This window comes from Tenrec ecaudatus, chromosome 14 (genome assembly GCF_050624435.1).
Source record: "Tenrec ecaudatus isolate mTenEca1 chromosome 14, mTenEca1.hap1, whole genome shotgun sequence".
Taxonomy (NCBI): domain Eukaryota; kingdom Metazoa; phylum Chordata; class Mammalia; order Afrosoricida; family Tenrecidae; genus Tenrec; species Tenrec ecaudatus.
This window is the reverse complement of record NC_134543.1, coordinates 28,253,958-28,278,300: the sequence shown is the minus strand read 5'-3', so window position 1 is coordinate 28,278,300 and position 24,343 is coordinate 28,253,958. Positions and strand designations below refer to the sequence as shown.

At 48.2% G+C, this 24,343-nt stretch overlaps 1 protein-coding gene across 3 annotated transcripts in view; it reads left to right on the top strand.

Moving 5' to 3' along the window:
• The window catches only part of GPATCH2L (G-patch domain containing 2 like), a 67,266-nt gene extending 43,126 nt beyond the window's left edge, over window positions 1–24,140 (top strand). For 2 of the 3 annotated variants that reach the window (XM_075531965.1, XM_075531966.1), the window contains exons 7-8: window positions 11,528–11,622; window positions 21,132–24,140. In XM_075531965.1, coding sequence (XP_075388080.1) covers window positions 11,528–11,622; window positions 21,132–21,247 — 211 coding nt within the window. In that variant the 3' untranslated portion in view covers window positions 21,248–24,140. The remainder of the gene's footprint in view (window positions 1–11,527; window positions 11,623–21,131) is intronic. The other variant, XM_075531967.1, reaches the window with a different exon arrangement.
• The last annotated feature ends 203 nt before the right edge of the window (window positions 24,141–24,343 follow it).

The following is a 24,343-nucleotide window of genomic DNA, read 5'->3' as shown; positions in this document are numbered from 1 at the left end:
AAGCCCGCCCTGCCCCGCACCACCCTCACCACTGCTCCTCAGTGTGAGCCTACTGTTGTCCGTCTTGTTGAGGGCCTGATCCTTTCCATTTTAGCACGCGTGATGTCCTTCTCCAGGGACTGCTCTCTCCTGATGATGTCCTAAGTACAGGAGACGAGATCGCACCGTCTTTGCTTCTAAGGATCGCTCTTCACCCAAAACAGATGTCTTTGCTCCGCTGGCAGGCCATGGCGCTTTCAATATTCCTCACCAGCACGGCAGCTCACGTCCATCGATTCTTCTGTTACCTGCTGGTCCAGTGGGGAGGATTTTGGTTTTCTTTTTACATTACGTTGTCATCCACACCGAAGGCTGAGATCCTTGATCTTCATCAGCAAGCGCTTCAAATCCTCTTCACTTTCAGCAAGCAAGGCTGTGTCACCGGGATATACCACAGGTTGTTAGTAAGCCTTCCTCCAATCCTGATACTTCATTCTTCCTTATCTAATCCAGCCTCTCTGATTATTTGTTCAACCCACATAGTAGGTGATTAATGAATGAGGGAGGAGGATTGTTGGGTGGACAATGGTTGGATCATTGGCTGGATGCATGGATGAAACTCTGAAACCAACTCTTTGGTTGTCTTGGCTGCTATGAACATTGAATTGCTAACCAAAAGGTTAGTGGTTTAAAACCCACCAGCTGCTCAGGAGAAAGTGGAGGCAATCTGTTTCTATCAAGCTTTGTAAAGTCTTGGAAACTCTTAGTGTCGCTCTGAGCTGGAATTGACTTGATGGCAGTGGATTTGGGTCTTGGTTGCTTCTGTGGTGTGTGGCTGTTGCAGTGGGAACACGTGGTATCAGTGTGAATCATTGCTGCTGCTCACACCGTAGGCGGTGTGATCCGTGTTCTGGCAGAGGCACAGTCACAGACTTGTGATATGACTATTGCTGGAGGCAGCTTTTCCCATGAGAGATTGACTGATTATGGAGATAAGTTTGTATACCACTACCGGTACTAAAACTCAGCAAACCAGTGCCTATCTCTCAGTTTCTACATGTTCTTATCTCTCAGTTCTGAAATGTTCAGTATGTGTTTGATGTCTTCTTTCATATAGATAGACTAGCTTCCTTTGTAAATGAATTGTTTTTCCTTGGAGAAATCTTAATTCCAGTTCCAGGAAGGACAGAGGACTCCAGCCTTCTTCCACACATGGCTCATATGCCCATGCCTTACTGAATGTTGAGTTCTGGCTTCTCCTGTGTTCTTGCTGGTCTGAGATGCTAGCGCAGGCAGCAGGAGGTGGAGGAGAGCAGTGTGGCTCTCAGAGGGAAGCAGATTCTGGTATGAATCCTGGCTTTACCTGGGCCAGGGACTTAAGCTCCCTGTCGCTTAGTGTCCTATCAGTCCTTTCTTATTGGAGTAGTAGTGAATAAAGCAGTCTAAATTAATGCTTAACACACTGGCGACTAATAGTTTAGTTATGCTGGTTTTTTTTAAAAATCTTTTTATTGGGGCTCATAAGGCTCTTATCACAGTCTGTACATACATCAGTTGAGCAAAGCACCCTCATACATTTGTTGCACTCGTCACTCTCATAATTCACCTTCCACTTGGGTTCCTAGAATCAGCTCGGTTTCCCTTTTCCCCCCCATCCCCCTCCCTCCCCGATCCCACCCCTGGTCCCTTGACAGTTTATAAATAATTATTATATCTTACCTTACACTCCCCGGCGTCTCCCCTCACCCGCCTCCCCATTGCCCATCTCCCAGAGAGGAGGACACACATAGATCTCCGAGACCGGTTCTCCTAGTTATGCTGTTTTTACCCTGCCCTGCCTGCCCACAGGATATTCACACCCTTAAAAACTTGGAGAGGTAGCTTCTAGAGCCATTTGCTAATGAGAGGGATTACAGATTCTTGAGGTGCTTAAATGGTCCCAAATGGACTATGGGAGGCATTTGGACAGGGTTTGGGTAAAAAAGAGAGTGTGCTTCCTGCCATTAGAGAGTTGGGATGTGGTAGGCTGAGCTCATTGTAATTCATTTTATCTGTTCACAAGCCTTATGATGTGCATATCAGAGTTGTGTGCCCAGCTGGCTGGGCCACTTGACAAGGAGTTTCAAAGAGCAAGAAGGAGGCTCTATTCATGCTATTAATTTTGACCTTTGGAGCCAGAGTAAACAGCCTCAGGTTTTACCTCAGGGCTTGGGGGAAGAACCTTGTATTAGTCCTGTGTCTGCTGGAGGAGCCGTGATGCCCGGCATCTCTGACTCAGCTCCGCAGTGGCCGGCAGTGTAGGCCACGGGAGGAGGGGCCTCTGCTATCGCGCTGTCCTTACGGCCAGCTGCCCAGTCCTATCTGAGCTGCTCGCTCTCTAGTACACACTTCTTGGATCTTGTGCATGGCCTTTGTTGGAAGGCCTTGTTGATAGTGGCTCTCAGCTGGCCACCCCTTCTTGTTAAAGTGCCCTGAGGAAGCTGCTCGCTCGCTCTCTCTCCCTCCCCCTCTCTCCTCACTCCCTCTCACTCCCTCCTCCCCTCCCCCTTGGCACCTTCCCACCTAATGTGAAACCACTATGCCTCCTGTGTGGCACAAAACAGCTTCAGGGGGTACCACCTGGAGCCAGCCAAGGAAAGTAGTGAGAATTTCATGCTAGTGAGCAGTTGGTCCCAGAATGGTGTAGGTGAACTGTGAAGGAAAACTATTTGGATTATCAGGATCTCTTCCTACTAGAGGAGACCCTGGTGGTGCAGTGGTTAAAATGCTCAGTGCCAACCAGAGGGTTGCTGGTTCAAACTCGCTAGCTGCCCCACCGAGGAAAGACGTGGCAGCCTGCCTTCTGTAACGGTGTACAGCCTGGGGAACCTTTGGGGGCAGTTCTCCTGACTTATGGGGTCGCTGTGGGTTGGAATCCAGCTAGGTGATAATAGGCTTGGCTTTGACCTCCCGATAAGCTCCTCGCCTTTTAATGGTGATTGTGAAGTGGCTTTCTCTTTCCAACAGCTTCTAGTATCCTAGATCTGGATCCTTTCCCATGTGTAAGTTTGCGAAAATATACCCCTAAAACCTAAACCCAAAACCACTGTCATTGAATTGATTCCAGCTCATAAGGACCATACAGGCCAAAGAAGAACTGCTCCTTAGGGTTTCGAAGACTTGAAATCTTTACAGGTGCAGACAGCTGCGTCTTTCTGCTGCTGACCTTGCAGTAACAGCCCCATAGATAACCCACAGGGCCATTGTTGTTAGGCACCACCAAGTCAGTTTCCAGCCATAGCGATCCGGTGCACAACAGAATGAAACCCTATCCTCACAATTGTTTGGGTTTTTAAAGCCAATTATTGTAGTCACTAGGTCAATCCATCTGTTGGGGGGCTTCCTTCCTTTTTTTTTTTTTTTTTTGCTGCCCCTCTGATTTACCAAGTATGATGTTCTCCAGGCACTGGTCTCTCCTGACAACATGTCCAAAGTACGTGAGACGAAGTCTCGCCATCCTTCCCTCTAAGGCAGTGGTTCTCCACCTTCCTCAATGACCCTTTCAGACAGCTCCTCATGTTGTGGTGACCCCCAACCATAACATTATTTTCATTGCTACTTCCTGTCATTTTGCTTCTGTTAAGAATCAGGCTATCCCTGGGAAAGGGTCCTTTGTTCGACCCCCAAAGGGGTCGCGACCCACAGGTTGAGAAGCACTGCTCTGAGAGGCGTTCAGGCTGTGCTTCTTCCAAGACATTGGTTTGGTTTTGAGCAGTTCTTGTTACTTTCATTATCCTTTGCTCGAACCAAGATACACATGAACCGATTCTTTTGTCTTCCTTATGATAAAGCAGTCGAAGACCCCGTGGCCTGGGTCAGTTGCACCTCAGTCCTCAAAGTGACATCCTTGTTTTCAACATCCTGCAGAGGTCTCGTGCTGCCGATTGACCTAGCGCAGTGCGGAATGCATCCTTTGATTTCTAGACCGCGGATTCCAGAAGGATTGGTTGTGGATCCCAGCCAGACAAAATCCTTGACAACTTCAGTCTTCTCTGTTTATTATGATGCAAGCTATTGGCCCGACAGTGAGGATTTTTGTTTTTTTCACACTGGGTTGTAATCCACAGTGAGACAGCACTCCTTGATTGTCGTTAGATATGGTGAGAGGATACAGCCCTGACACACAACACAGCCTTCCTGATTTGAAGTCATGCAGCATTCCCGTGCTCTGTTCACACAGCTACCTTTGGTGCGTGTACAGATTCCGTAGGACCACAGTGCAGCATTCTGGAATTCCCGTTCTTCCCAAGGCAATCCATCGTTGTTAGAGTCCACTCAGTCGAATGTCTTTGCATAGTCAACAAAACACAAGCCAACATATTCCTGGTAGTCTCTGCTTTCAGCCAACTTCCATGTGACGTCAAGAGTGAGATCCCTTATTCTACGTCCTCTTCTGAGGCCAGCCTGGACCTCTGATAGCTCCCTGTCAGTGCGCGTTGCAACCAGTTTTGGATGAGCTTCAGTAAAGTTTTACTTGCATGTGCCATTAGACCTCCTTAGTGTTTCTCCTACTGAGTGTTTAGCAAATGTCTGCTAATCCTAAAGATAGAATCCCATTGACATGGCAGGGAAAGGGTCCAGGGCATGGGAGGAGATCTTTCTGCTTCCCTTGATTTTATCCTCCCTTCCCCCATTTTATTTTAGAATTTGATTTGTTCCTGGATCACGGTTCGGTGTTTTGTATCTGTTAGTTATGAGTGGCTTTCCTCACTACGCCCAGAGCTCCAGTGGACAGGGGCCCCGGACCATCACCTGGCACCTGCCCTTAATGCAGCCAGCGCAGTGCTGCATGCGTAGCAGACCCCCACAAATTTTAGTTAGAAATAATTGCGGTCACTAGATTAGTAATTAAGGAGAAAATGGGAATATGTGTTATAAGTGACCTTTGCGTCCTCAGAAGCATCAATAATTCCTTTTTCTTGCAGTTACTTATTTGTAGGTAGGTAGGAAGTGAGCGCACCAAATGCCTTCCCCCATTAAATTCTATTCCCTTTTCATTTAACAAGAGGTCTTTTGGTCGCTATTTTCAAATGAGTGAGTTTTGAAGGTGAACTCTTCCTTAACTTCGCTTGCCATTGGCAGCTCAAGACAGCGCTCGCTCCTTAAGTGACGCCGGGATCTTTGTTCTGCATCTAAAGCAGTAACATCAGTTAGTTTTTGCCAACATTGGTTCCATTAAACATGCATGTGTTTCTCAAAGTAATTTTTTTCCCCCTAAAAGTACATTCCTGCCCCAGGGACATTGTGCTCTGCCCAGTTTCCTAAGTAACGCTGCCGTTTCCAAGCTCACCTGATCCGTCAGTTACCTGCAGTAAAGAGCCAGCTAGAAAGGCGGTGTTGATACTTAGTGAGTGTACAGAAGACTCTCTGAATTAATTGTTAATCGTCAGCGTTCACCTTCACACGTACAATGTGAGTTTAGTGCCTTTTCCTGAAGTAAGAATATTTTAAAGAGGGTTTTTTTCCCCCCCTTCTCTTTCAAAGCTCAGTTCTCCCTGTATTTCCCTTTGGCAAATGCCACCCCAGAGAATGTGACCCTCGGAGGGGAGCTACTGACCCGAGCTCTCACGTTCTGACAAAAGTGTGCCGCAAAGTGGTCACACTGACCAGAGAGGATATTGTCCCCGAGGTCCCCGGTCAGCTGAGATAGAGTAAGAGCCTTTCTCCAGGTTGATTGCTGGTGTACAGAGAAACATGGTATTTTTACAAGTTTACATTCATGCACTCCTCCTCTTCACTCCGCCCCACCCCGTGAATGTTACAGTTGGTGGTGGTGCCGTCATTCAGGTCCGACCCACAGTGACCTTATGCACAACAGAACAGGATCACACCGGGCCCTGTGGTCCTGGGCCATCCTCGCAATTGCTCCTGTGCTTGAGCCCATTGTTGCCTGCCCTTTTGTTTTTAAAAAGGTAGGTGCTTATCAGAAAGAAGGAACCTTGGTGGCATAGTAGCTATCTGGTAGGCTGCTCACCCTAGGATCAACAGTTCAAAACCACCAGCCGCTCCTCAGGAGAAAGCTGAGGCTGTCTCCTCCGGTAAAGAGTTAGTCTCGGAAACCCACCAGGCACTGCGCCTCTGTCCCATAGGGTCGCTAGGAGCTAGAACTGACTGACTGGGTGGCAGTGAGTGTCAGAACGAATTCCCTGAGGAAGCATTGCAGAATCAACACATTGCTGATTGGCCCCCAGCCTGTTGAATTAGGAGTTTGGTGGCGGCGTTTGTATTTTGTCAGAATCCTTCTAGGATGCTGATAACCAATTACCACTCCGAGTGAACCTGAACTTGATAATGGTTTTAGCTTAACTTACACTTATCCTTTCTGTCCCTACAGACTTGTCAGCCCCCTCTTCTTGATATAGTATGTGGTGTGTAACACAGGACCAGCCATATGCTGCATTCGAACGATTTTTATTTATTTAAATAAAAAAACCTCGTTAAATCTCTCCTTTTTGCACATCGAGCTGTTGACCACAGAGTTAGAAGTTCAGACTCCCCAGCTGCCTCACTGATCATTAGAAAGTTGTGGCTTTCTTCGCCTGTCAAGATGCACAATCTCTGAAACCCTCAGGGACAGCTCTACCCGCCTGACAGGGCTGCCGGGAGTCGGAATCAACTGGTTGGCACTGCGCTTGTTCGAGTCTCAGGTTTCCACCTAGAGGGGGTGCTGAGGTAGAGAAGTCGGGCTTCGGTTCCTGCCCTTTCAGATAACCTGACTTGTGGGGTGTCCTTTCTCAGTGTGTGTCATGTGAGAGCGCACAATTGTGTTGTCAGAGGAACATGGTCTGCCCAGATCCAGCCAGGTCCCCATCCTCATGCACACACACGAACAAGAATGGACAGTTAAAGACCTGCGAGGTGGGGGTGGGGGGAGGTGAACCTCTTCACTTTCCCTTCTCTTCCTTAAGAGGAGCCCTGGTGGGATAGTGGGAAAGGCCCCAGGAGAAAGGCAGGGCTCAACTACCATAAGCAGGCAGTCTCAGAAACTGACAGGGGCAGGTCACCTTGCCCTGTACATTTTTTTCTGTTAATTAAAATAATCAGGTCCCCCCCCCCGCCCCCAGTCCTGGATGCCTCCAGCAGTGTGGTACGGAGTCATCTGGAAGTTCGTTGAGGGTTAACGAACACTGAACTGCATTCGAGAATAGGAAGCTCAGCAGGGGGCACAGTTGCCGAGCCCTGTGCTCAGCCTCCAAACATGACCTAGGGATTCTTCCAGCCACGCTCGTGTTTGTTATTCCCAGAGCCCCCTCCAGCAGGACGGGCTCCGTGTCCTGCCTCCCTTACAGCCTCTTGCTCCAAGCAGCCAGCTTCCTGCTCGCCTTCCCCAGACCGCCTCTGAGTCCTCTTCTCTCGGTCCTCTGGGGCTCTTCCCAAGCAGGTGCAACCCTCACAGGTTGCCTTAATTAGATTTTTCCCAAGCTGTAACCCTACCCATGCTAGTGTGCACTTAGAGTCCCAAAGAAGAAACATATCCTCTTGCCCCTTTTAACAACTCGACTGTCCCTCTTCCCATCCCGAGTCGTTTCTAGGAAGGACTGTGGAGAAAGAAAAGTAGCTCTTTTGAACATAGCCTTAAGGGATGATGCTGTTCTACCTTCTTTGAAATCGCTCACCAGATGGGAAATGAGACTGAGAGAAATGTTTCAAGAGGGAAGAAGCTTTCAATTGTGTTTTAGAAATAAATGACTTCTCTTTACCCCTGCCTCAGTTTCTTTGTTGTTCAGATTCTGCAACCGGACAGGCTGTGTATAAAGAAGTGACTAGGCTACAAGATCTCTGCAGGCAGTGCCGAATCCCCAGTGTGGCGTGCACTCACTTTGAAGGGTGCAGAGCGTTCGAGGCAATTAGCGGTGGGCCTGGGACAACTGAAGTAGACCACTGATTACGATCCACTGAAAAAGAAGGCTACTGGCTTAGCAAGCAGGGATGATTTAATCTAGGGAAAATTCACCCTGAAACTTTAACATAGGAAAAGCCGCAGAGCCAAAGTATATCATAGCTTAAAACATACACACACACACAGTGGAATTATCCAGATGAACTCCCGATTGGGAATGAAGGCAGGGGCTCTGGGACTGTTCTGAGGGTCGGGAAGGAGTGGCCTGAAAGACATTGTAATGACGACTGGAGCAGCCGAGTTCACAGCATGGACATTGCAGAATCTGATGCACTATGATAACTTTTGTGTGTAGCAAGTAATACCCGGGAATCTGATGTTCCTTTTACCACAATAAATGAGCATTTTAAAGAACATTGTTATTTCCACCAAACACTTCAAATGTAAACATTTTGGCACATAGATGGCTCATTTGCTCTACTGCCAAAATCTGCGTGTCATTCCTTAACAAAAATCTGAGATCAGTGTTAGTGGCTAGACCTAGCAAGGGGTGAGAGTAGCGGCCCCTGACCATGGTACTGACAAGATCTTCATGCCTTTGCTCTTCTGCTGGGTGCTTTTCGCCCTTGGCTTCTAAAGCCCAGCACATTGTAGCCAGCGATCTTGAAGAAACTCTTTCCCCCCTAAATAACATTTTTTATTGAAGGGTAATATATACACCATGAAGTGTAGCTCCAGGTACCCAGCAACCAGGCCAAGAACAAAAGCTGACTGGGAAGCACCACAGACGCGCGCTCTGGGTCTCACCCAGTTTCTCACCCTGCTTCCTCACCCCAGGGGGTAACCATTGTGCCACCTACAGTGGATCCGTTGGAAGCAATTTGTGTAATCCCACTTGCTGCAGAGATTCCTCTCATGAGCTTCAAGGAGCCTGGTGGCCCCTTTGCTTGGTTTCTCGTTCTCTTGGGAGCATTTGAGGATGCTCTCTGTTAATTAGATGGCCGTTGGAGAGTTGAATTTAGGTCTTTCTCTACTTGGGTTCCTTGTATGGAATTTGATGGAAACGATACATTCCGTACATGCGCTGTTGGAAGAGGAAAAAAGAATATAGTGTCCCTCCTTTTTCTGCAGCCCGAAGGCGTGCTCACCATTCATGTTCGATCACTTGTGTCAAACCCCCAAACTCGTTGCCCATAGCAACTCTAGATAGGCTTCCCATGGCTAGAAACCTGGACAGGCGTGTACAGCTTCGCGTCTCTTCCTAGGACATGGAGGATAGTGGGTTTGAACCGCGGATGTTGTTCACACTCGAAGGCCTACCTGACAGCAGCACTTGGTGTGTGTGTTACTTCTTATGAACTCAGTGTGCTGACATGGACTTCTTTCTCCGACGTACGTAGGAGAGGAAAAGGAGCTGCCGCACGTGGGTACTCACCGTTCTCCTAGGAGTCCGAGGCTCATCCGCAGCGGTGGTCTGGGTGGAAGTGCCCAAGCCACAGCCCTTGTTTTAGAAGTCGCTGCCTGTCGGGTGTTCTTTGCATCCGAAACAGTCCCTTAGCTTTCCCACTAAATCCTTATAAGACTATTAAAGTCATGAGGCTTGATCCCCACTAAGTTCATCTATCTAATTTAATTTCTATTTTTAATGTTGTGTGCTTTGGCTGTTTGACTTAGAACTCTTATTCATGTACAACAGTTTATAATAGTTTTAGTCAACAGATATTTAATAGGGATCAATCATGTGTCTTGAGTTGAGGTTAGTAGGTCATTGGAAAATAATGAAAGAAGTGTCGATATAGTTCCTGCTCTCAAGGAGATTAAGCTTCATTAGGTGAACAATTCGTGTGTACACTGGTTTGTGGATGCCATTTAAGTCATGATTCATGGTAGCCAAGGCCTCAGATGTTCCAGGAGAGTTTAATGCAAGGGACAGGAGACTTGTTTTGGTCTTAAGGATTGGCCTGTCTGGTTTAAGCATAAGAAGGATAGGCAGGAAAGTGGTAAACTAAAATAGCCTCCTATCTGGCAGTGTTGAGTTCAGTGTCTTTTAGAGAATCCTTTAATTTATAGCTTTGAAGCACGTAGTGTTTTGTTTTGAAAATAAACGGAATATTCAGGTGTTATTGAAAATATTTCTCTGTGTGTGTTGTGTATCCACACATATTGCTTGAGGTTCCAGTTTTAATACTATGTTAGGTTATGAGACTTGAACTGAGAGCTCTTCTATGTAATTTCATGAGGCTTTCTTTTTTTTTAATGTTACGTACTTTGGCTACCAAGGATATTTATACTTTTTTCATGTTATATGTACAGGCTTAAAAGACTTAATGGGAAAAATTAATTGTCTTTTAATCTCATGTTCTGAAGCTCCCTCATATATATCTGTGTACATACGGACACGTTTTTATTATTATTATTATAGATTAGGGAGAACGTTTGCAGAGCAAATTAGTTTCCCATGAACAGTTTCTTTATACACATGTTCCATGATGTTAGTTGCAATCTCCTGAATGGCTCCACACTCTTCCCACTTCCTCCATGGCTTCTCCTCCGGTTCCCCCATTTCTCCTGTTCCTTCCTGCCTCCTGGGCTCGATTTTGTGTCATTGCTCATTAGTTTTACTGATAGGCCTACTGTTTGGCTGAAAGGTGATCTCTGGGAATAAGGTCAGATTCAGGGTGTCGCTTGTATAAGGGCAATAAATAATCTTGGGGTTCCACCAGTCTCTCTCAGACCAGTATGGGTGGTCTTTTTAATGATTTTGATTTTTTTCTTTCACTCTGTCCCAGGACCTTTCATCCTGATTGCAGTCAAAGAGGTTGGTAGGAGCAGCCAGGCACCGTGTTCTGTTCTTTGGGACACAGGCTAGTGGAGGCTGTGATTCTTGTGGTTTATTAGTCCTGGGGACGGATTGTTTCCTAGGGTCGTTGATTTGCATAATTAATATTTTAAAAGTCACAAGAACTGACTTTAGTTAGCTTGTGATAGACCCCAAACAAAATCAGACCTGTTGTTTTTGAGTTGCTTCTGACCTCTAGTGACTCTGTAGGAGAGCATGAAAATGCCCATGGGCTTCCAAGGCTGCAGTTTGGACAGAAACAGACTGCTGCCTTTCTCTGGCCCCGGGGCTAGTAGATTGGAACCACCACCAACCTTCCAGTCAGTAGCTGAGCATTGAACCAGGACACTGGTAACTTGTGGCCTAGATACTGTTAAAAATCTATATTTGTAGTGGGAGAAGGGTTAAATTTGCTATTAAAATTCTATGCAAATATCTGTGTTCATGCAGCATTAAACCTCCCAATATATTACCTCTTGGGAGTAGATATTTCATTAGTGAGTTTAGAACAATTGTGCTTATAGTTTCTTATGAAAAATAATTGTCCAGGAATCAGCATGCAATGATAAACATACTTATTGAAATTAATCTGGGTTGTCTGCTTCTCTGCAGTCAGGTAAAAAGTGTAGAATTGTTATGTACTGTGGGGAGAGAGTGAGTTATGAGTGAATCCGCTTTCTCTGACGCTGGTGCCTGCTTGTTGAAGATGGTGGCCATTCCAAGTTAGTAGTGGTCTTCCAGGGGCTGAGGAGTTCATCTGGGAGGAGCAGAAGGCCTCACAATGGGTATTACTAATTGGAAACACCGTTCTCTCTCTCTTGTCTCTGCAGACAGGCAAGCGTACACTTGGGACCACCGTGTGCCCGTGACATTAAGAGGAAGCGCAAACCCGTGGCCACTGCATCCCTGTCGAGTCCCAATGCAGGTAACAGTAGGGAAGCACCATTAGCTGGGCAACTACTGTGTATTGGGCACTACACACAGTAGGAGTTTTACTTTTTCATCTAATTGTTGCCACGGGTAGGCTGTTTTACTCCCAAGTTCACACACATTTAAGACCTCAAAGACAGTTCTCTCCAAGCCTGTCCTGTGCTTTTCCACCATCAGACACAGCTTTCTTGAATTTGACTCCCTGGATTCCGTCTGTCTTCAGAACAGGTTCCCATCATCTGAGCTTTTGTCATCCAGAGAGGGAGGCAGTGCCCTGCTGATTCAGCTCCAGTAGGAGTGCCCGTCCTGTCAGAAGCCAGGGAGCCACGTGGGTTGTCATTGACTCGGGTTGGTGGCAGCACAACCCAGTCTTAACAGCTTTCCTGCGTCGTGGTGTGGTCACATTTCTCCCCCAGCCATGAGACTTTCAATTACAGACTATTCAAATTAAAGCTGTCTAGTTTGAAGGGCAAAACTAATAGTAGTTGGTAGAAGCCAAAATAGCAGCTCTCTTTTGTGGTAGGTGTTGACCAGGAGAGGGCCCAAAGAAGCCTTTTAGGATGCTGGAGATGTTTCCTATCATGAGTTGGGCGGGAGCTTTATGGGCTGACATACGAGAAACTTCACCAAGTTGCACACTTAGGATTGATGCACTCAATTACTTAAGTGATTCTCAGTTGTATAAGTGATATTTATGAGAAAGCCCTGGTGTTTTAGTACAGTTTCAGGGGGGCGGGGGGGGGGGAGATATCTCTGAATGAAAGCCTCCTTTCTGTGTGTAGGACTTATCAAAAATCTCCAGAGTTCTTTTCCTATTGATGATGAGTTGACTATGGTGGAGCTCAGTAGAGATCATCAATTACTTTGTTCTCTCCCGGAAATACTATACATTACATAGAGTAGAGCCCTGGTGGTGTCGTGGGTTACTTATTGGGCTGTTAACACAAAGTCAGCAGTTCAAACCCAGGACAGGCTTTGTCCTGCTCCTCGGGACAAAGCTGAGGCTGTCTGCATCCGTAAATCTGGGGTCTATATGAGTCAGGATTTTCTCAGTAGCAGCCAGTTCTACAGACCCGAGCAGTTGCTCACTAAGTGAAGAGCAGATCTTTGACAGTTCAGAGTTTCACCCTCCTACCATGACTGTGAGTAAGGAAGGACCTGAGAAGAAGCCACGTAGTCTGAATATGGTGTAGGTGAAGAGTACTGAAAAGTACATGGACTGCCAGAAGAACAAACACATCTGTCTAACCAGAGTGCCCTGTAGCAGCCAGGATGGTAAGACTTCATTTCAGTATACTTTGGATATGTTATCAGACGGGACCAATCCTTGGGTGAAGTGGAGGATTACGGAGAAAGAGGAATTTCTTATTTTTTTTTAATCATTTTATTGGGGGCTCATACAACTCTTATCATAATCCATGCACACATCCATTGTGTCAAGCACATTTGTATATTTGTTGCCTTCATCGTTCTCAAAACATTTGCTTTCTACTTGAGCCCTTGGTATCATATCAGCTCCTCATTATTTCCTCTCCCTGTCCCCCTCCCTCATGAACACTTGATAATTTATAAATTATTATTATTTTGTTATGTATTACACTATCCAACGTCTCCCTTCACCCACTCTTCTGTTGTCCATCCCCCAGAGAGGGGGTTATATGTAGATCCTTGTAACTGGTTCCCCCTTTCTACTACTCCACCCTCCCGGCATCGCCACTCTCACCACTGGTCCTGAAGGATTCATCTGTCCTGGATTCCCTTTGTTTCCAGTTCCTATCTGTACCAGTGCACATCCTCTGGTCTAGCCAGATTTGTGAGGTAGAATTGGGATCATGATAGTGGGAGTCAGGGGGAATGGGAGAGGGGGGAAGCATTTAAGCACTAGAGGAAAATTGCAAGTTTCATTGTTGAGACCCTGCACCCTGACTGGCTCATCTCTTCCCCGTGACCCTTCTGCAAGGTGATGTCCAGTTGCCTACAGATGGGCTTTGGGTCCCCACTTCGCACTTCCCTTCATTCACAATGATACAATTTTTGTTCTTTGATGCCTGATACCAGATTCCATCGACACCTTGTGATCACACAGGCTGGTGTGCTTCTTCCATGTGGTCTTTGTTGTTTCTGAGCTAGATGGTCGCTTGTAGCCTGTAAGACCCCCGATGCTATATCTTTGTTAGCCGGGCACCATCAGTTTTCTTCACCACATTTGCTTACGCACCCGCTTTGTCTTTAGCGATCTTGTTGGGAAGGTGAGCATCATGGGATGCCAGTTTAATAGAACAAAGTGCTCTTGGATTGAGGGAGTACTTGAGTGGAGGCCCAATGTCCGTCTGCTACCTTAATACTAAACCTATAAATATATGCATATAGTTCTATTTCCTCATAATCATGCATAAATATATTTGCATATGTACATGCCTGGATTTAGACCTCTATAAATGCCCTTTGCCTCCTAGGTCTTTCCTCTATTTCCTTTTACTTTCCTGAAAGAGGAGTTTCTTAAGGAGATGGATTGACACAGCAGTTGCCAAAAGATGCTTAAACCTAACAGCAGTTGTGAGGATGGTGCCGCACTGGCTGGTGTTTTTCCCTGTCCTGTGGCGAGTCACTGAGTCAGAACCAGCCCGAGGGCACTTAGCGGCAGGGTTACTTAGCAAGGAGCTCTGGTGGTGCAGTGGTTAAGTGCTCTAAGGGAAGGGTAGGAGGTTTGGACCAAGCAGCCACTCCACAGGGAAAGGCTTGGAAGGTGTGGAAGGAAAACCTGGCGATCCACTTCTACAGAAAACCCCCGGGGCACAGTTGGTCTCGGACAGACGTGAGGCCCCTGTGGGTTGGAACGATATCAAGGCGGCTGGTGTGCATGCTCGTTTGGGTTTGCCGTGCCAGACTGCAGTGTTGGCGCCCTCTGAACGCGGCCTCTCTGAGCGTGTGCTTGCGATGGCTGCTTGATGGTTGCAGCCTGACGATTCTGGCAAACGTGGTTTTTAGTGTTTTCAATCCAGCCTGCCCTGAACTGCATAACTTTTGGGTGTTATTTCATATCATCTCTGCAGCAGTACTGTGAGGCAGGTAATATTTTTATTCCCAATTTAAACATGAGGAGATTGAGGCATAAAGAGGTTAAATCCCTTCCCTGGCTCCCTTGGTTGATAAATGGCAGAGTCAAGATTGCCAGGTTGCCCTGTACTCGCGAGGGCCCTGACTTTCTATGTGCAAGGTGGCAACACAGAGCCTTGTTCAGTCCGGGGGGCTCTGATGCACGCAAACAATCCTCTGCTCTTGTGTCTTTTTCTGTATTGTCCTCCTCAGTTGCTAACTTCTATTTTTGGCTTTTAGGGTCTTCTACAAGAAGAGCCATTGGAAAAAGTTTAAAATTGTTACCCCCTCCTCAGATCAGAAAATAGAGAGCTGGCTCTTAAAGAAGGCTGGTGCAGGGAGCATTTCCCATGTCGAGCCCAGCTCCTGCCCTTGCACTTGTTGACGAGGCCCTGCTTCAGCTGGCCTTTTCTGCCTGCCTTTTTCTTCCACCCACAACCTGCGTGCCCCGTGGAGGTGAAGGACGGAGCCCGGGCTCGCGCCATCAGTCAGGAGAACAAATGGGCTTGCTCTGCCTAACATCGGGCCATCTCCGATTCCACCTCTTTTATAGAAATGAGTGATGGAGAGAGGTTCGTTCCGCTTTGCCGCTGTATTAATACACATCAGGGGCCAGCTCCTGGCACTGCATCATGCGCCGGCATACATCTGTTATCACACTCGTCACCAGTGTGAGCCACAGGACTCCGATAGAGGCTTCCTTGTGTCATTCTTTATAGGGTTTTCCTAGAGGAATAAATAGCTCAGATCTCTGCCGACACTCTTTCCTGTCACCGTGATGGATTTGGCTTCTCCCTTAAACTTGCAGCCACAAATCTTCTCCCTCGTCCCCCTCCCCCATTGGTAGAAAGTTTGGAGTGGGAATTGGCGGAATTTAAAGGTATTAACAAGGCCGGAGAAGGGACGAGCAGGTAGAACTAGCACGACGTCCCGGGCTTTTTCTGCAGTGGTTACGAAAGACGAGGAAATAGGACTCTTCCCCAGGGGCCTTATGGAAGTCCTTCTGAAAGTGGGAGACCCCTGTTTTCTTTTCATCTCCTCCCCTGCCCCCTTCATGGCCTTGGCAGCTGCAGGAGTCTGATGAACAGAGCCATACCCAGGCATTTTAGTGGGTAACCATGTGAGCCTGCTTCTAAGTCTCATTGCCAGAACAGGGATGCCCAGCGAGTCTCTATTTCACGCTGAAAAGAACTAGCTGTAAATGCTAAAAAAAAACGAACCCAAACCCACTACTGTCAAGTGATGCTCTTAAAGGAGGGGTGGGGGTAAGCTTTTTTCCTCCAAAATTTGAGACTCAGTAGTTGGAAGAAACCTGGGGACTCTAATGGAAGCCAGATGCCATTTCCACGAGATGATTCTCATGGAAGATGGCAGGTCAGAGTCCTTGGAATGCAACATCCAATCCTCTAAAAGTACATAACATGGTGGGAGGGAAAGAGAACTCCAGGTTTTCCCCAGCGCCCTGACTCTGCTGGCTATTCGAAAAGCCCTTTCTGATGTCCTCTCCCTGGGGAGGCCGTGTGTCCTGAGAACATCTTTTGGAAGGGGCCCCAGCAGTATCTGTTGACTCGTTGCATCAGATCCTGAATTCCAGGCCAGTGATGCTGCGGATGCCTTTCCAGGGCAGGGAGTTTGAGGGCGTTCTGTTCACAGTAACACCCAGAGTCGAGCCCAGTCCATGTTTGTGTGCAGCATCTTAAAGTTGACAGCTCTTCTCAGTGTTAGCCCCATGGTTGGATTTGGTTGTTCTGTTTCAGGCTGGCCCTTTGTCTTAGAGCCGCAGGAGAGGTTCTCAGTGCTGCTTTGCTTTCTGTGTAGTGAGTATTAATGATGACTATACAGGATATTTAGAAAAGCTATGTAACGGGTAAAGAATAATGATACAACAAATATCCACATACCGTACTTTCACTTGAGAGACCACAGTTAGATACCATCTTATCTCTCTTCTTAGAGGTAATCAGTCTTCTGATTTTTATGTCATTCTATAGCTTTTTTAAACATTTTAACAGATATTTATCTCTAGGCAATACGTTGTCTGCTTTTGTATGCCTTTGAGCCTTGTATAAATGGAATCAAACTGTTGTCTTTTACAAAGTCAAGTTTTCACCTAGTTCTATTCTTGGGATTCATTCATGTTTTGTCCTGCCAACATTCATTCCTTCATTTATTTTTACCGCGGCATGAGACTGTGATGAATTTCCTACACTTGGGGTACATACATTTGGATTGTAGCTTGCACTGTGACATTGTAACTAACACCACACTGGATGTTCTTGTTCCGACTTTGGGAGAGCACGCAAAAGTTCTCTCCTGTGCAGTGTCTCTGTTGTGTTTTTTGACCGGTCCAGGGATCGGAGATGTTTGTAACGTTTATTTATGAATACTTCTTACTGCACGCTAGATGAAGGGTTACAGAGCCAGGTCAGCAGTTGCAGATTCAACAACTTGAGCACATTTTGTTTCAGCTCATCCACCCGACCCCCTCTGGCACCTCATCCCACTTTCTTTTTGTGTTTGCGGTTCCTGTTTCCTGCCTAACCCTCTGGACTTGGTCCTCGGAGAAATGCTGCCCCCTTGCTGTTCAATGTTGATGATTCTACCGCAGGGGTGAGTTCAGGTCCAGATCTCAGAGGTGACTGAGGACTGTAGACTTGGGGCTCCCACCAACCTTTCTCCAACCAGTGAGCTTGCTCTCAGGATTTTAAGTTCTGTTTCCCATTTTTCGCTCACTTTATCCAGCACCTGTAAGTATGGCCCTTTTTAGGACAGTGTGTAGTGGTAGCCAGGCACCATCTAGGTTTTCTGGTCTTGGGATTGTGTAGACTGATGTTTAAGTGGCGTGTCAGTCCACTGGGCTACACGTTCCCAGGTGTCTTTTGACTGTTAGCACTCTTCTTTCCTCAGAGCAGGGAGCAACTAATAGTCGCACCTTAAATGGCTCTTCGTGAGCTTTTTAGACCCCAGTCACTGCACCCAAAAGGGATGTAGACCATGTCTTCATGAACTGTGCTATGCCAGTTGGCCTGATCCTGTGGTCCTGATTTCCCAGGCCCAGCCACTCCTCCTCTCTAGGCATTTGGTTATGTCGGAGATGTTTAATAACTCTGCCCCGTGTGCCCCACCACCTCCATGGATACATTTGCAGCAAAGGTAAATGCACATACACAAGTATCCTCTATCAGACGAGTGTGTAGTCGTAAGTACACCCTACTCTCTGCCCACACTTACTCAGCCTGCGTGCCTAGCCATGCATCTGCACGTGGATCATACTTGATGCAGGATGGTGTGTAGCACAGGATTTGCCTCTTGTTACCTTTAATTCTTGCACACCGTCCAGGGTTTTCCCCTGCCGCCGTCATTTTTTTCAACCTTTTATTTTATATTACCTTCCCCTCTCCCTTAGTTAACACCTGTCTACCATATGATATTTATCTTTTTGTGATGGACTAATTTTATTGAGCATACTCTGCTCCAGCTTCGTCCACGTTATGAGGTGTTGTTTTGGGGATTCATTGTTTTTCTGGTACAGGATTCCATTGTGTTTTGTACCAAAATTTATTTCTCCATTTTCCCATTGATTTTGGTGGTTTCTCTCGTTGTTAAAGGGAATGGTGCTATAATGAACATGAGTATTTTGTGTTGAGGCTCTGATTTCTCTGGGACATGTACATACCAAATAGAGGGAGTGCTAGAGCATAGGATGTTTTTATTTCCAACTGTTTTTAAGCACCGTGCGCAGAGGCCATATCATTTAACACTCCCAGGAGCAGCATATGAGGGTCTGGTCTCCTCACGTTCTTACCAGCATGTGTTGCTTTCTGTTGTTGTAACTTGGCTCCAGTGGAGGGGGGGGGGGCGCGGCTTTCTACTCCTGCAACCAGATACAGTCTCAGAAACCCCCCCGGGAGTCCCCTGATGGCAGGAGGGAGGAGATGCCTTATCGGTGGTTGTTTTGATTTGCATCTTTCAAGTGGCTAGTGGTTGTGGACATTTATTCATATGCTTGTTGGCCACTCGAATATCTTTGTTAGTGAAGTGTCTGTTTATGTCCTCTGCCCATTTTCAAATAGGGTTTTTGGTCTTTTTCTTGTTGAGGTGTTTTCTATAAGTTTTATAGAGTAGCCCCATATTCGATGTCATTTCCAAAAATTTTTCCCAAGTTGCTAACTTTTTTTTTTTCAGCCTGGTGAGATCTTTGGATGTACTTCAGTGTGTCATTTTTAGGAAGTCCCAGTCATCTGTTTCTGTCTTCTGTTTGTGTGTTTTTCATTGCATTTGATATGGATCTATATGATGTGCTAGGGTACCCTAAGTCTGTTCTTATTATTTCACTGATGCTTTAATAGTCCTGGGGTTAGGAGTTTGATCCATCTTGAGTCCTTTTTGTGTATGGCGTGAAGTAGGGGCCCTGTTAATTCTTCTACAAATGGATGATACCCTGTTATTAGCTGACTGTGGGTGTATAGATTCAATTCTGGGTTCTTAATTCTGTTTCATTGGTGTGCGTATCTGAAAGTGCACCAGACCAGGCTGTTTTGAATACTGTAGCTGTGTGTAGTGGGTTATGAGGGCAAGAAAGGAAAGAAGGAAAAAAAAAAAGAAGAAGCTTCTACCAGCTCACCAGCCTGTGTGATCGCGAGGTGTCGAAGGGATCAGGTATCGGGCATCCAAGAACAAGAAAGTCAAATCATTGTGAAAGGGGAAGTGTGGGTGGGGACTCAAAGTCCATCTGTAGGCAACGGGACACCCCTTTACAGAAGGGTTGCGGGGAAGAGACAAGCCAGTCAGGGTGCAGTGTAGCAATGATGCAACACACAACTTTCCTCCACTTCCTAAATGCTGCTGAGGAATTAGTCATTAAAAACCGTCTGGATAGCACAAAATCATTGTCACATCCTGAAAACCTCATGAACAGAAAGCAAAGCATTGTCAGAGACAATGCCAGAAGATGAGTCCCTCAGGTTGGCACGGACACAGCGGCACCTAACAACAACAACAACAACAACATCATCATCTCTAGATGCAGTCAGGCTGACTTCGGGCACTCCCTGTGTGCATTCTCGTTGCTCAGAGTTGCACGCCTACTTGAGTGGACCTTCCGCGGAGCAGGTCTTTGGTACTCCTTCATTGCAGTGTCCAGTGTTCTTTTCATCCAGGCCGCAGTTTCCAAATTCTAAACTGCTTTGTGGTTTTCAGTTTTGCATTCCAGTCCCCAATAATTGCTAACTTATCCAAGTGAAACGTGTGAGCACTTTCAGACGGAACGGTTCGTAAGCATCTTCGGTTTCCTCACAGTTGGCATCAGTGGGGACTGCTTCCTTCCCCCTCAGGTGCATGTGGAAGTGTGAGAACAGGTGTGGTTGTCCCAGTGTCAGTGGAATGGTAGGGACCAGGTGTTGAATGTAAACAACTTAGAGCAGCCTTATGCGGGCAGTGGCTAACCGTCCTGAACTCCTTTAATGTCATTGTTGGGAAGAGGGGGGCCTGTTGTGTAAAAGTCTCCCTTTTCCTCGTTGGCGACACTGTCCTGTTGGTGTCTCCAGGCCTTCTGTTTTGAGCACGAGATGACGGTGCCTCCCCCCTCCCCGCCAGGGCTTGCGTTCACACATAAGGTTGGGAGCGCATAATGTTTCAGCAGTGTAGTGCCCGGCACAGACGTGGCCAACAGTGATCATCGCTACATTATGAGTGTGTGCTACTGAGTTTATTCATAGGTCCAATAAAGCCCATTTTTCTCAGATGGAGAAATATTTATCTTACTTAAATCTTACTCTGCCCCCACCCCTCACCTCTTTTTTGGTAAAGCAAAGCAAGAAACTGTATGTGGCCACTTTGGCTTAATCCAAAACCAAACGCAACTGCCATCAAGTTGATGCAGACTCAGTAACCCTATATGACACGGTAGAGCTGCCCTTGTGAGTTTCCACAACTGTAACTCTCTACGGAAGTAGAAAGCCTCATCTTTCTCCTGAGGAGCGGCTGGTGGTTTCGAACTACTGACTTTGCGCCTAACAGCCTAATGCATGGCCACCAAGGCCATCAGGCCACCAAGGCTCCTGGGGTTAAACCTTCCTCCGCCTCCCTGCCATCATGTTAATGCCGACCCCTAGCAACAGGACAGGACAGGGCAGGGCGGCCCCTGTGACTTCAGAGACTACCTCTTTACGGGAGTAGAAAGCCTCATTTCTCTCCCAAGGAGCAGTTGGTGGTTTAGAACTGTAGACTGCGGATGCAGCCCAGCATGTAAACCACTGTGCCACCAGGCTCCTCCTCTGGGTCCCCAGGACGAAACTGAAGGATGACGAGAATGTTGCGCTGCCGTGTCTCCTGCCTGACTTGTTGCGTTCTCACTGTCTCCCCTTGCTTTCCTCCTCCTCCCCCGGCGGCCGCCGGCACCCTTTCCAGTTCCCGCGGATACAGCGGAGCTCGCCGCGCCAGCATCGCAAGTCCAGCGGGCTGCACCCTCGGACTGGCTGCTCAGGACCCCCGAAGCCGCCGAGAAGGCCTCTGACGTTTTTTAAAATGTCGCAGGAGAAGGGCCCCGGGACGCCTAGAGAGCTCGGCCTGGCTGGCCGGGAGCTGACTGACTGACCGACGGAGCCAGCGAGGGGGAGGCTCGGTGTGGTAGAGGCCCGCGGGTCTCCACTGGGCCGCCCAGCCCCTCCATGCTGCCCCCGCGGGGACGCTGGCCTCTTCAGACAGAGCAGCCGGTGCTTTCTCTTGGCAAATCATGTTGTGGGACTCCGTTTTGTTTGGGGTTTGTTTTTTAAGGGGAAGGGGTGGGAGCGGAGTGTAGGGGCAGCTGTTTAGAAAATGCACGTCTGGCTCTGCTGTATCTCTTACCTTAGTCTCCCGGCCTCAGCATTGCCTGCCGCTCATTTCCAGAGCTGATGCTTCCTTTGCAGGGTGCGTGCGTGGGTTTGAAAATCTCGTGACGGCTTTTGCACCCCCTTGTGTAGCGCCACTAGCGATGACGGAGGAAGCTGCGTGTTCACAGCCCTTTCTGGACAGATGTTGGCCGCGTTGAGGCCACCGGGGAAGGGGAAGCCTGCCTGCAGGCCTGGTCCCCGCTCTCTGCGGAGAGAGCCCCAAGCAGCCCAGGCTGCGAGTGCGCCTTCCTGCCGCTGCTGCCAACAGCGCCCGCCGCCTCCTGGAAGACAGGCCACCTGGAGGGCTTGCTTCGCGGAGACCCGGCAGCAGGGCTCAGCTGACTGGCAGTCGTCAGCAGGCTGTGTACCACTTCATGTCGCTGTGCTAAGCGGGACTTTTATTGGTGATACAGGTCAGGGACCTGAAGCAAAGCGTCACACTCGATTATCATAATGGCTTCTTGGGGCCGTATTTGGGTAGAAAACCTGTCTCTTTTTACACGCCTTCTTTCTGTTTGGTGTGTTTTAATGGCTCAGCTCCTCTGGGAGTTATATATACGGTCATGCCTGAAGTTGGATGCTACTTTGTCAAAATGAGGAATAAGTGGCTGCCTGCAGCTGCCGTGGAAAAGCCCCTGTCTAGAAAGTATTATCAAGAGTGCCTGTCACTCAGGGCCTGCACTGGCCGTGGTGGCTCTGACACGCAGCTCCGTTAAAGCTCGCTGGAGCTCCTACTCACGCCCTGTGTATCAATGGGTGCAGAGTGGGACCTGGCTTCTGTTCCTCAAAGCCCACGTGTCCCCTTCCGCTCATAAAACACAGTGGTGGGACACTCTACCCTGCCCCTTTATTGTCCTTGTCTGGGGTGTTCCGCTGCAAGGGGTGGGTGGGAATCAAGTTGCAAAGAGGGGCTTGAAGCTGAATTTACACAGCACTTTATGTAAAACTGAGAAGTCGGTTGTCTGTAGCCCGCAGTATAGTAGAAGAATGGAGAAGACAGTATGGGGTGGGTGCTGTGCTGAAACCACGCCACCCAGTGTCTGGGAGTCAGCCGGCCCAGAGGCCTTCAGGCTACCCTTCTCCATGGAGCAGCACCCCTAAAAGTTGAGTTGTACGTTGCTTAATGCCTGTTTGGACCATGTCTGTCTGATTGCACAGGTGCAGTAGTGGTCCCCGTTGCTCCCTTGTTCCTTATTTCCCCCTAATAATTTTAAAGACCCCAACCCCAGGAGGCAGAGGATGTGGCCCTGGATGTCGGCTGCTCTCCCCGCTCATTGCCCTCTTGGTCCACAGCGCCCCCGGCTCACCAGCAGCAGCAGTGGAGACCCGGACAGCCACAGCAGGCTGTGTGATGGTCACACACTGCCCGTACATAGTGTGGCATTTTGCAGACCTTTAGTGCATACATGTAGAGAGGAGAGAACGTTGCAGATAGAGCGGCTGGCCGAGCTTTGCCAGGGACCAGGCTGGATCTGCTGCCCTGCCTGTATCCTCCCCTCGTCTCCACACTGACAGGACACAGTTCCGCATACTGGGCTGCATTCTGTGGGCATGGTCGTTTTTGTGTCAAACTCCATGGCTCATCCAGAGCCTGACCGGGACCCTTTGAGACACGCACCCCCAACTCCCAGTAACCACTCTGGAAACACGCTGCCTAGCAGCCCCCCTCTGTAGCTGTAATGAAAAATAGTTCTATATCCTCTTTCATGTCCCTTGTAGCATCTCTGTGTTGCAGGGGAGGCGGCTGCTGCTGTGTTACCAGGCGAGGACAAGCAGAGCCAAGCGATCAAGCCAGAACTGCAGCCTCGGCCTTCCTCTGCCCGTGCTTCTGCACCCGTTGCCCCTCCCTGCTGGCCAGAGGCTGGCTGAGGCCCCTGCTAATGAGCCAGGGTGCCCGCAATGTGTGTCGTCTTTCTCGGCATGCTTTTCTGCACACGTGTAGTGTTCCCAAGAGGGCAGCATCTGTCCCTGCCTGTGGTCATCAGCGAAGGGAAGCTTCTGACAATAACTGTTCAGTGTTCAAGTGCTCTCCACATGCAGACCTGTACAGTGTGCCCCTCGTGTTAAGGTGCTGTCTGCGCATGCGTAAGGAATTACTAACCAACCGCTCTCTCAGCCTCCGTGTTTTCTGTATGACGCAGTTCCAGTGGGACAACCCTAGAATCAAGTGTGTTTTGAATCTGAAGATCTGAATTTCCCTTTTCCTGTGGCACGATGTATCATGACCTCAAATGAGACAGCGCCCACCTTCCAGGAAAGGACGGAAGCTCACCATCATGCTTTGCGATCCGTGTTGAGGAAACTGACGGGGGATGGCTGGCTGATGACTGCGGGATGAGCCTGGAGCGCGCGGATGTTGGATCTGCTCCGAGGATTCACCGCGGTGACTGTTCCCTGAACCGTGCCTGAGTTCTTGTTTCTGCCGGCCAATGTACACACTGCCTCTCTGAGTCCCGATTCCTGTATGTTTTCCATAATGGGCAAAAGTCAAGACAGTATCTACTTGTGTGAGGATCATTCATAAAACAGTTAGTTTGCTTACGAACCCCCGTGTTTGAGGTTCCTTTTCGAACGCACCGTTTTCACAGGGGTGATTTCCCTTGCTTTCCAAACTGTCGGGTGTTTTGGGGTCAAGGCTGGTCAGAGGGGCCAAGTGACTATTCACGTGGTGCAAAATTGCCTGGCAGGGTGGTGGGTGTGCTGGGGGTCCCAGCAGGGATAGGAGCCAGGGGTGGGGAGAAGAGGGAA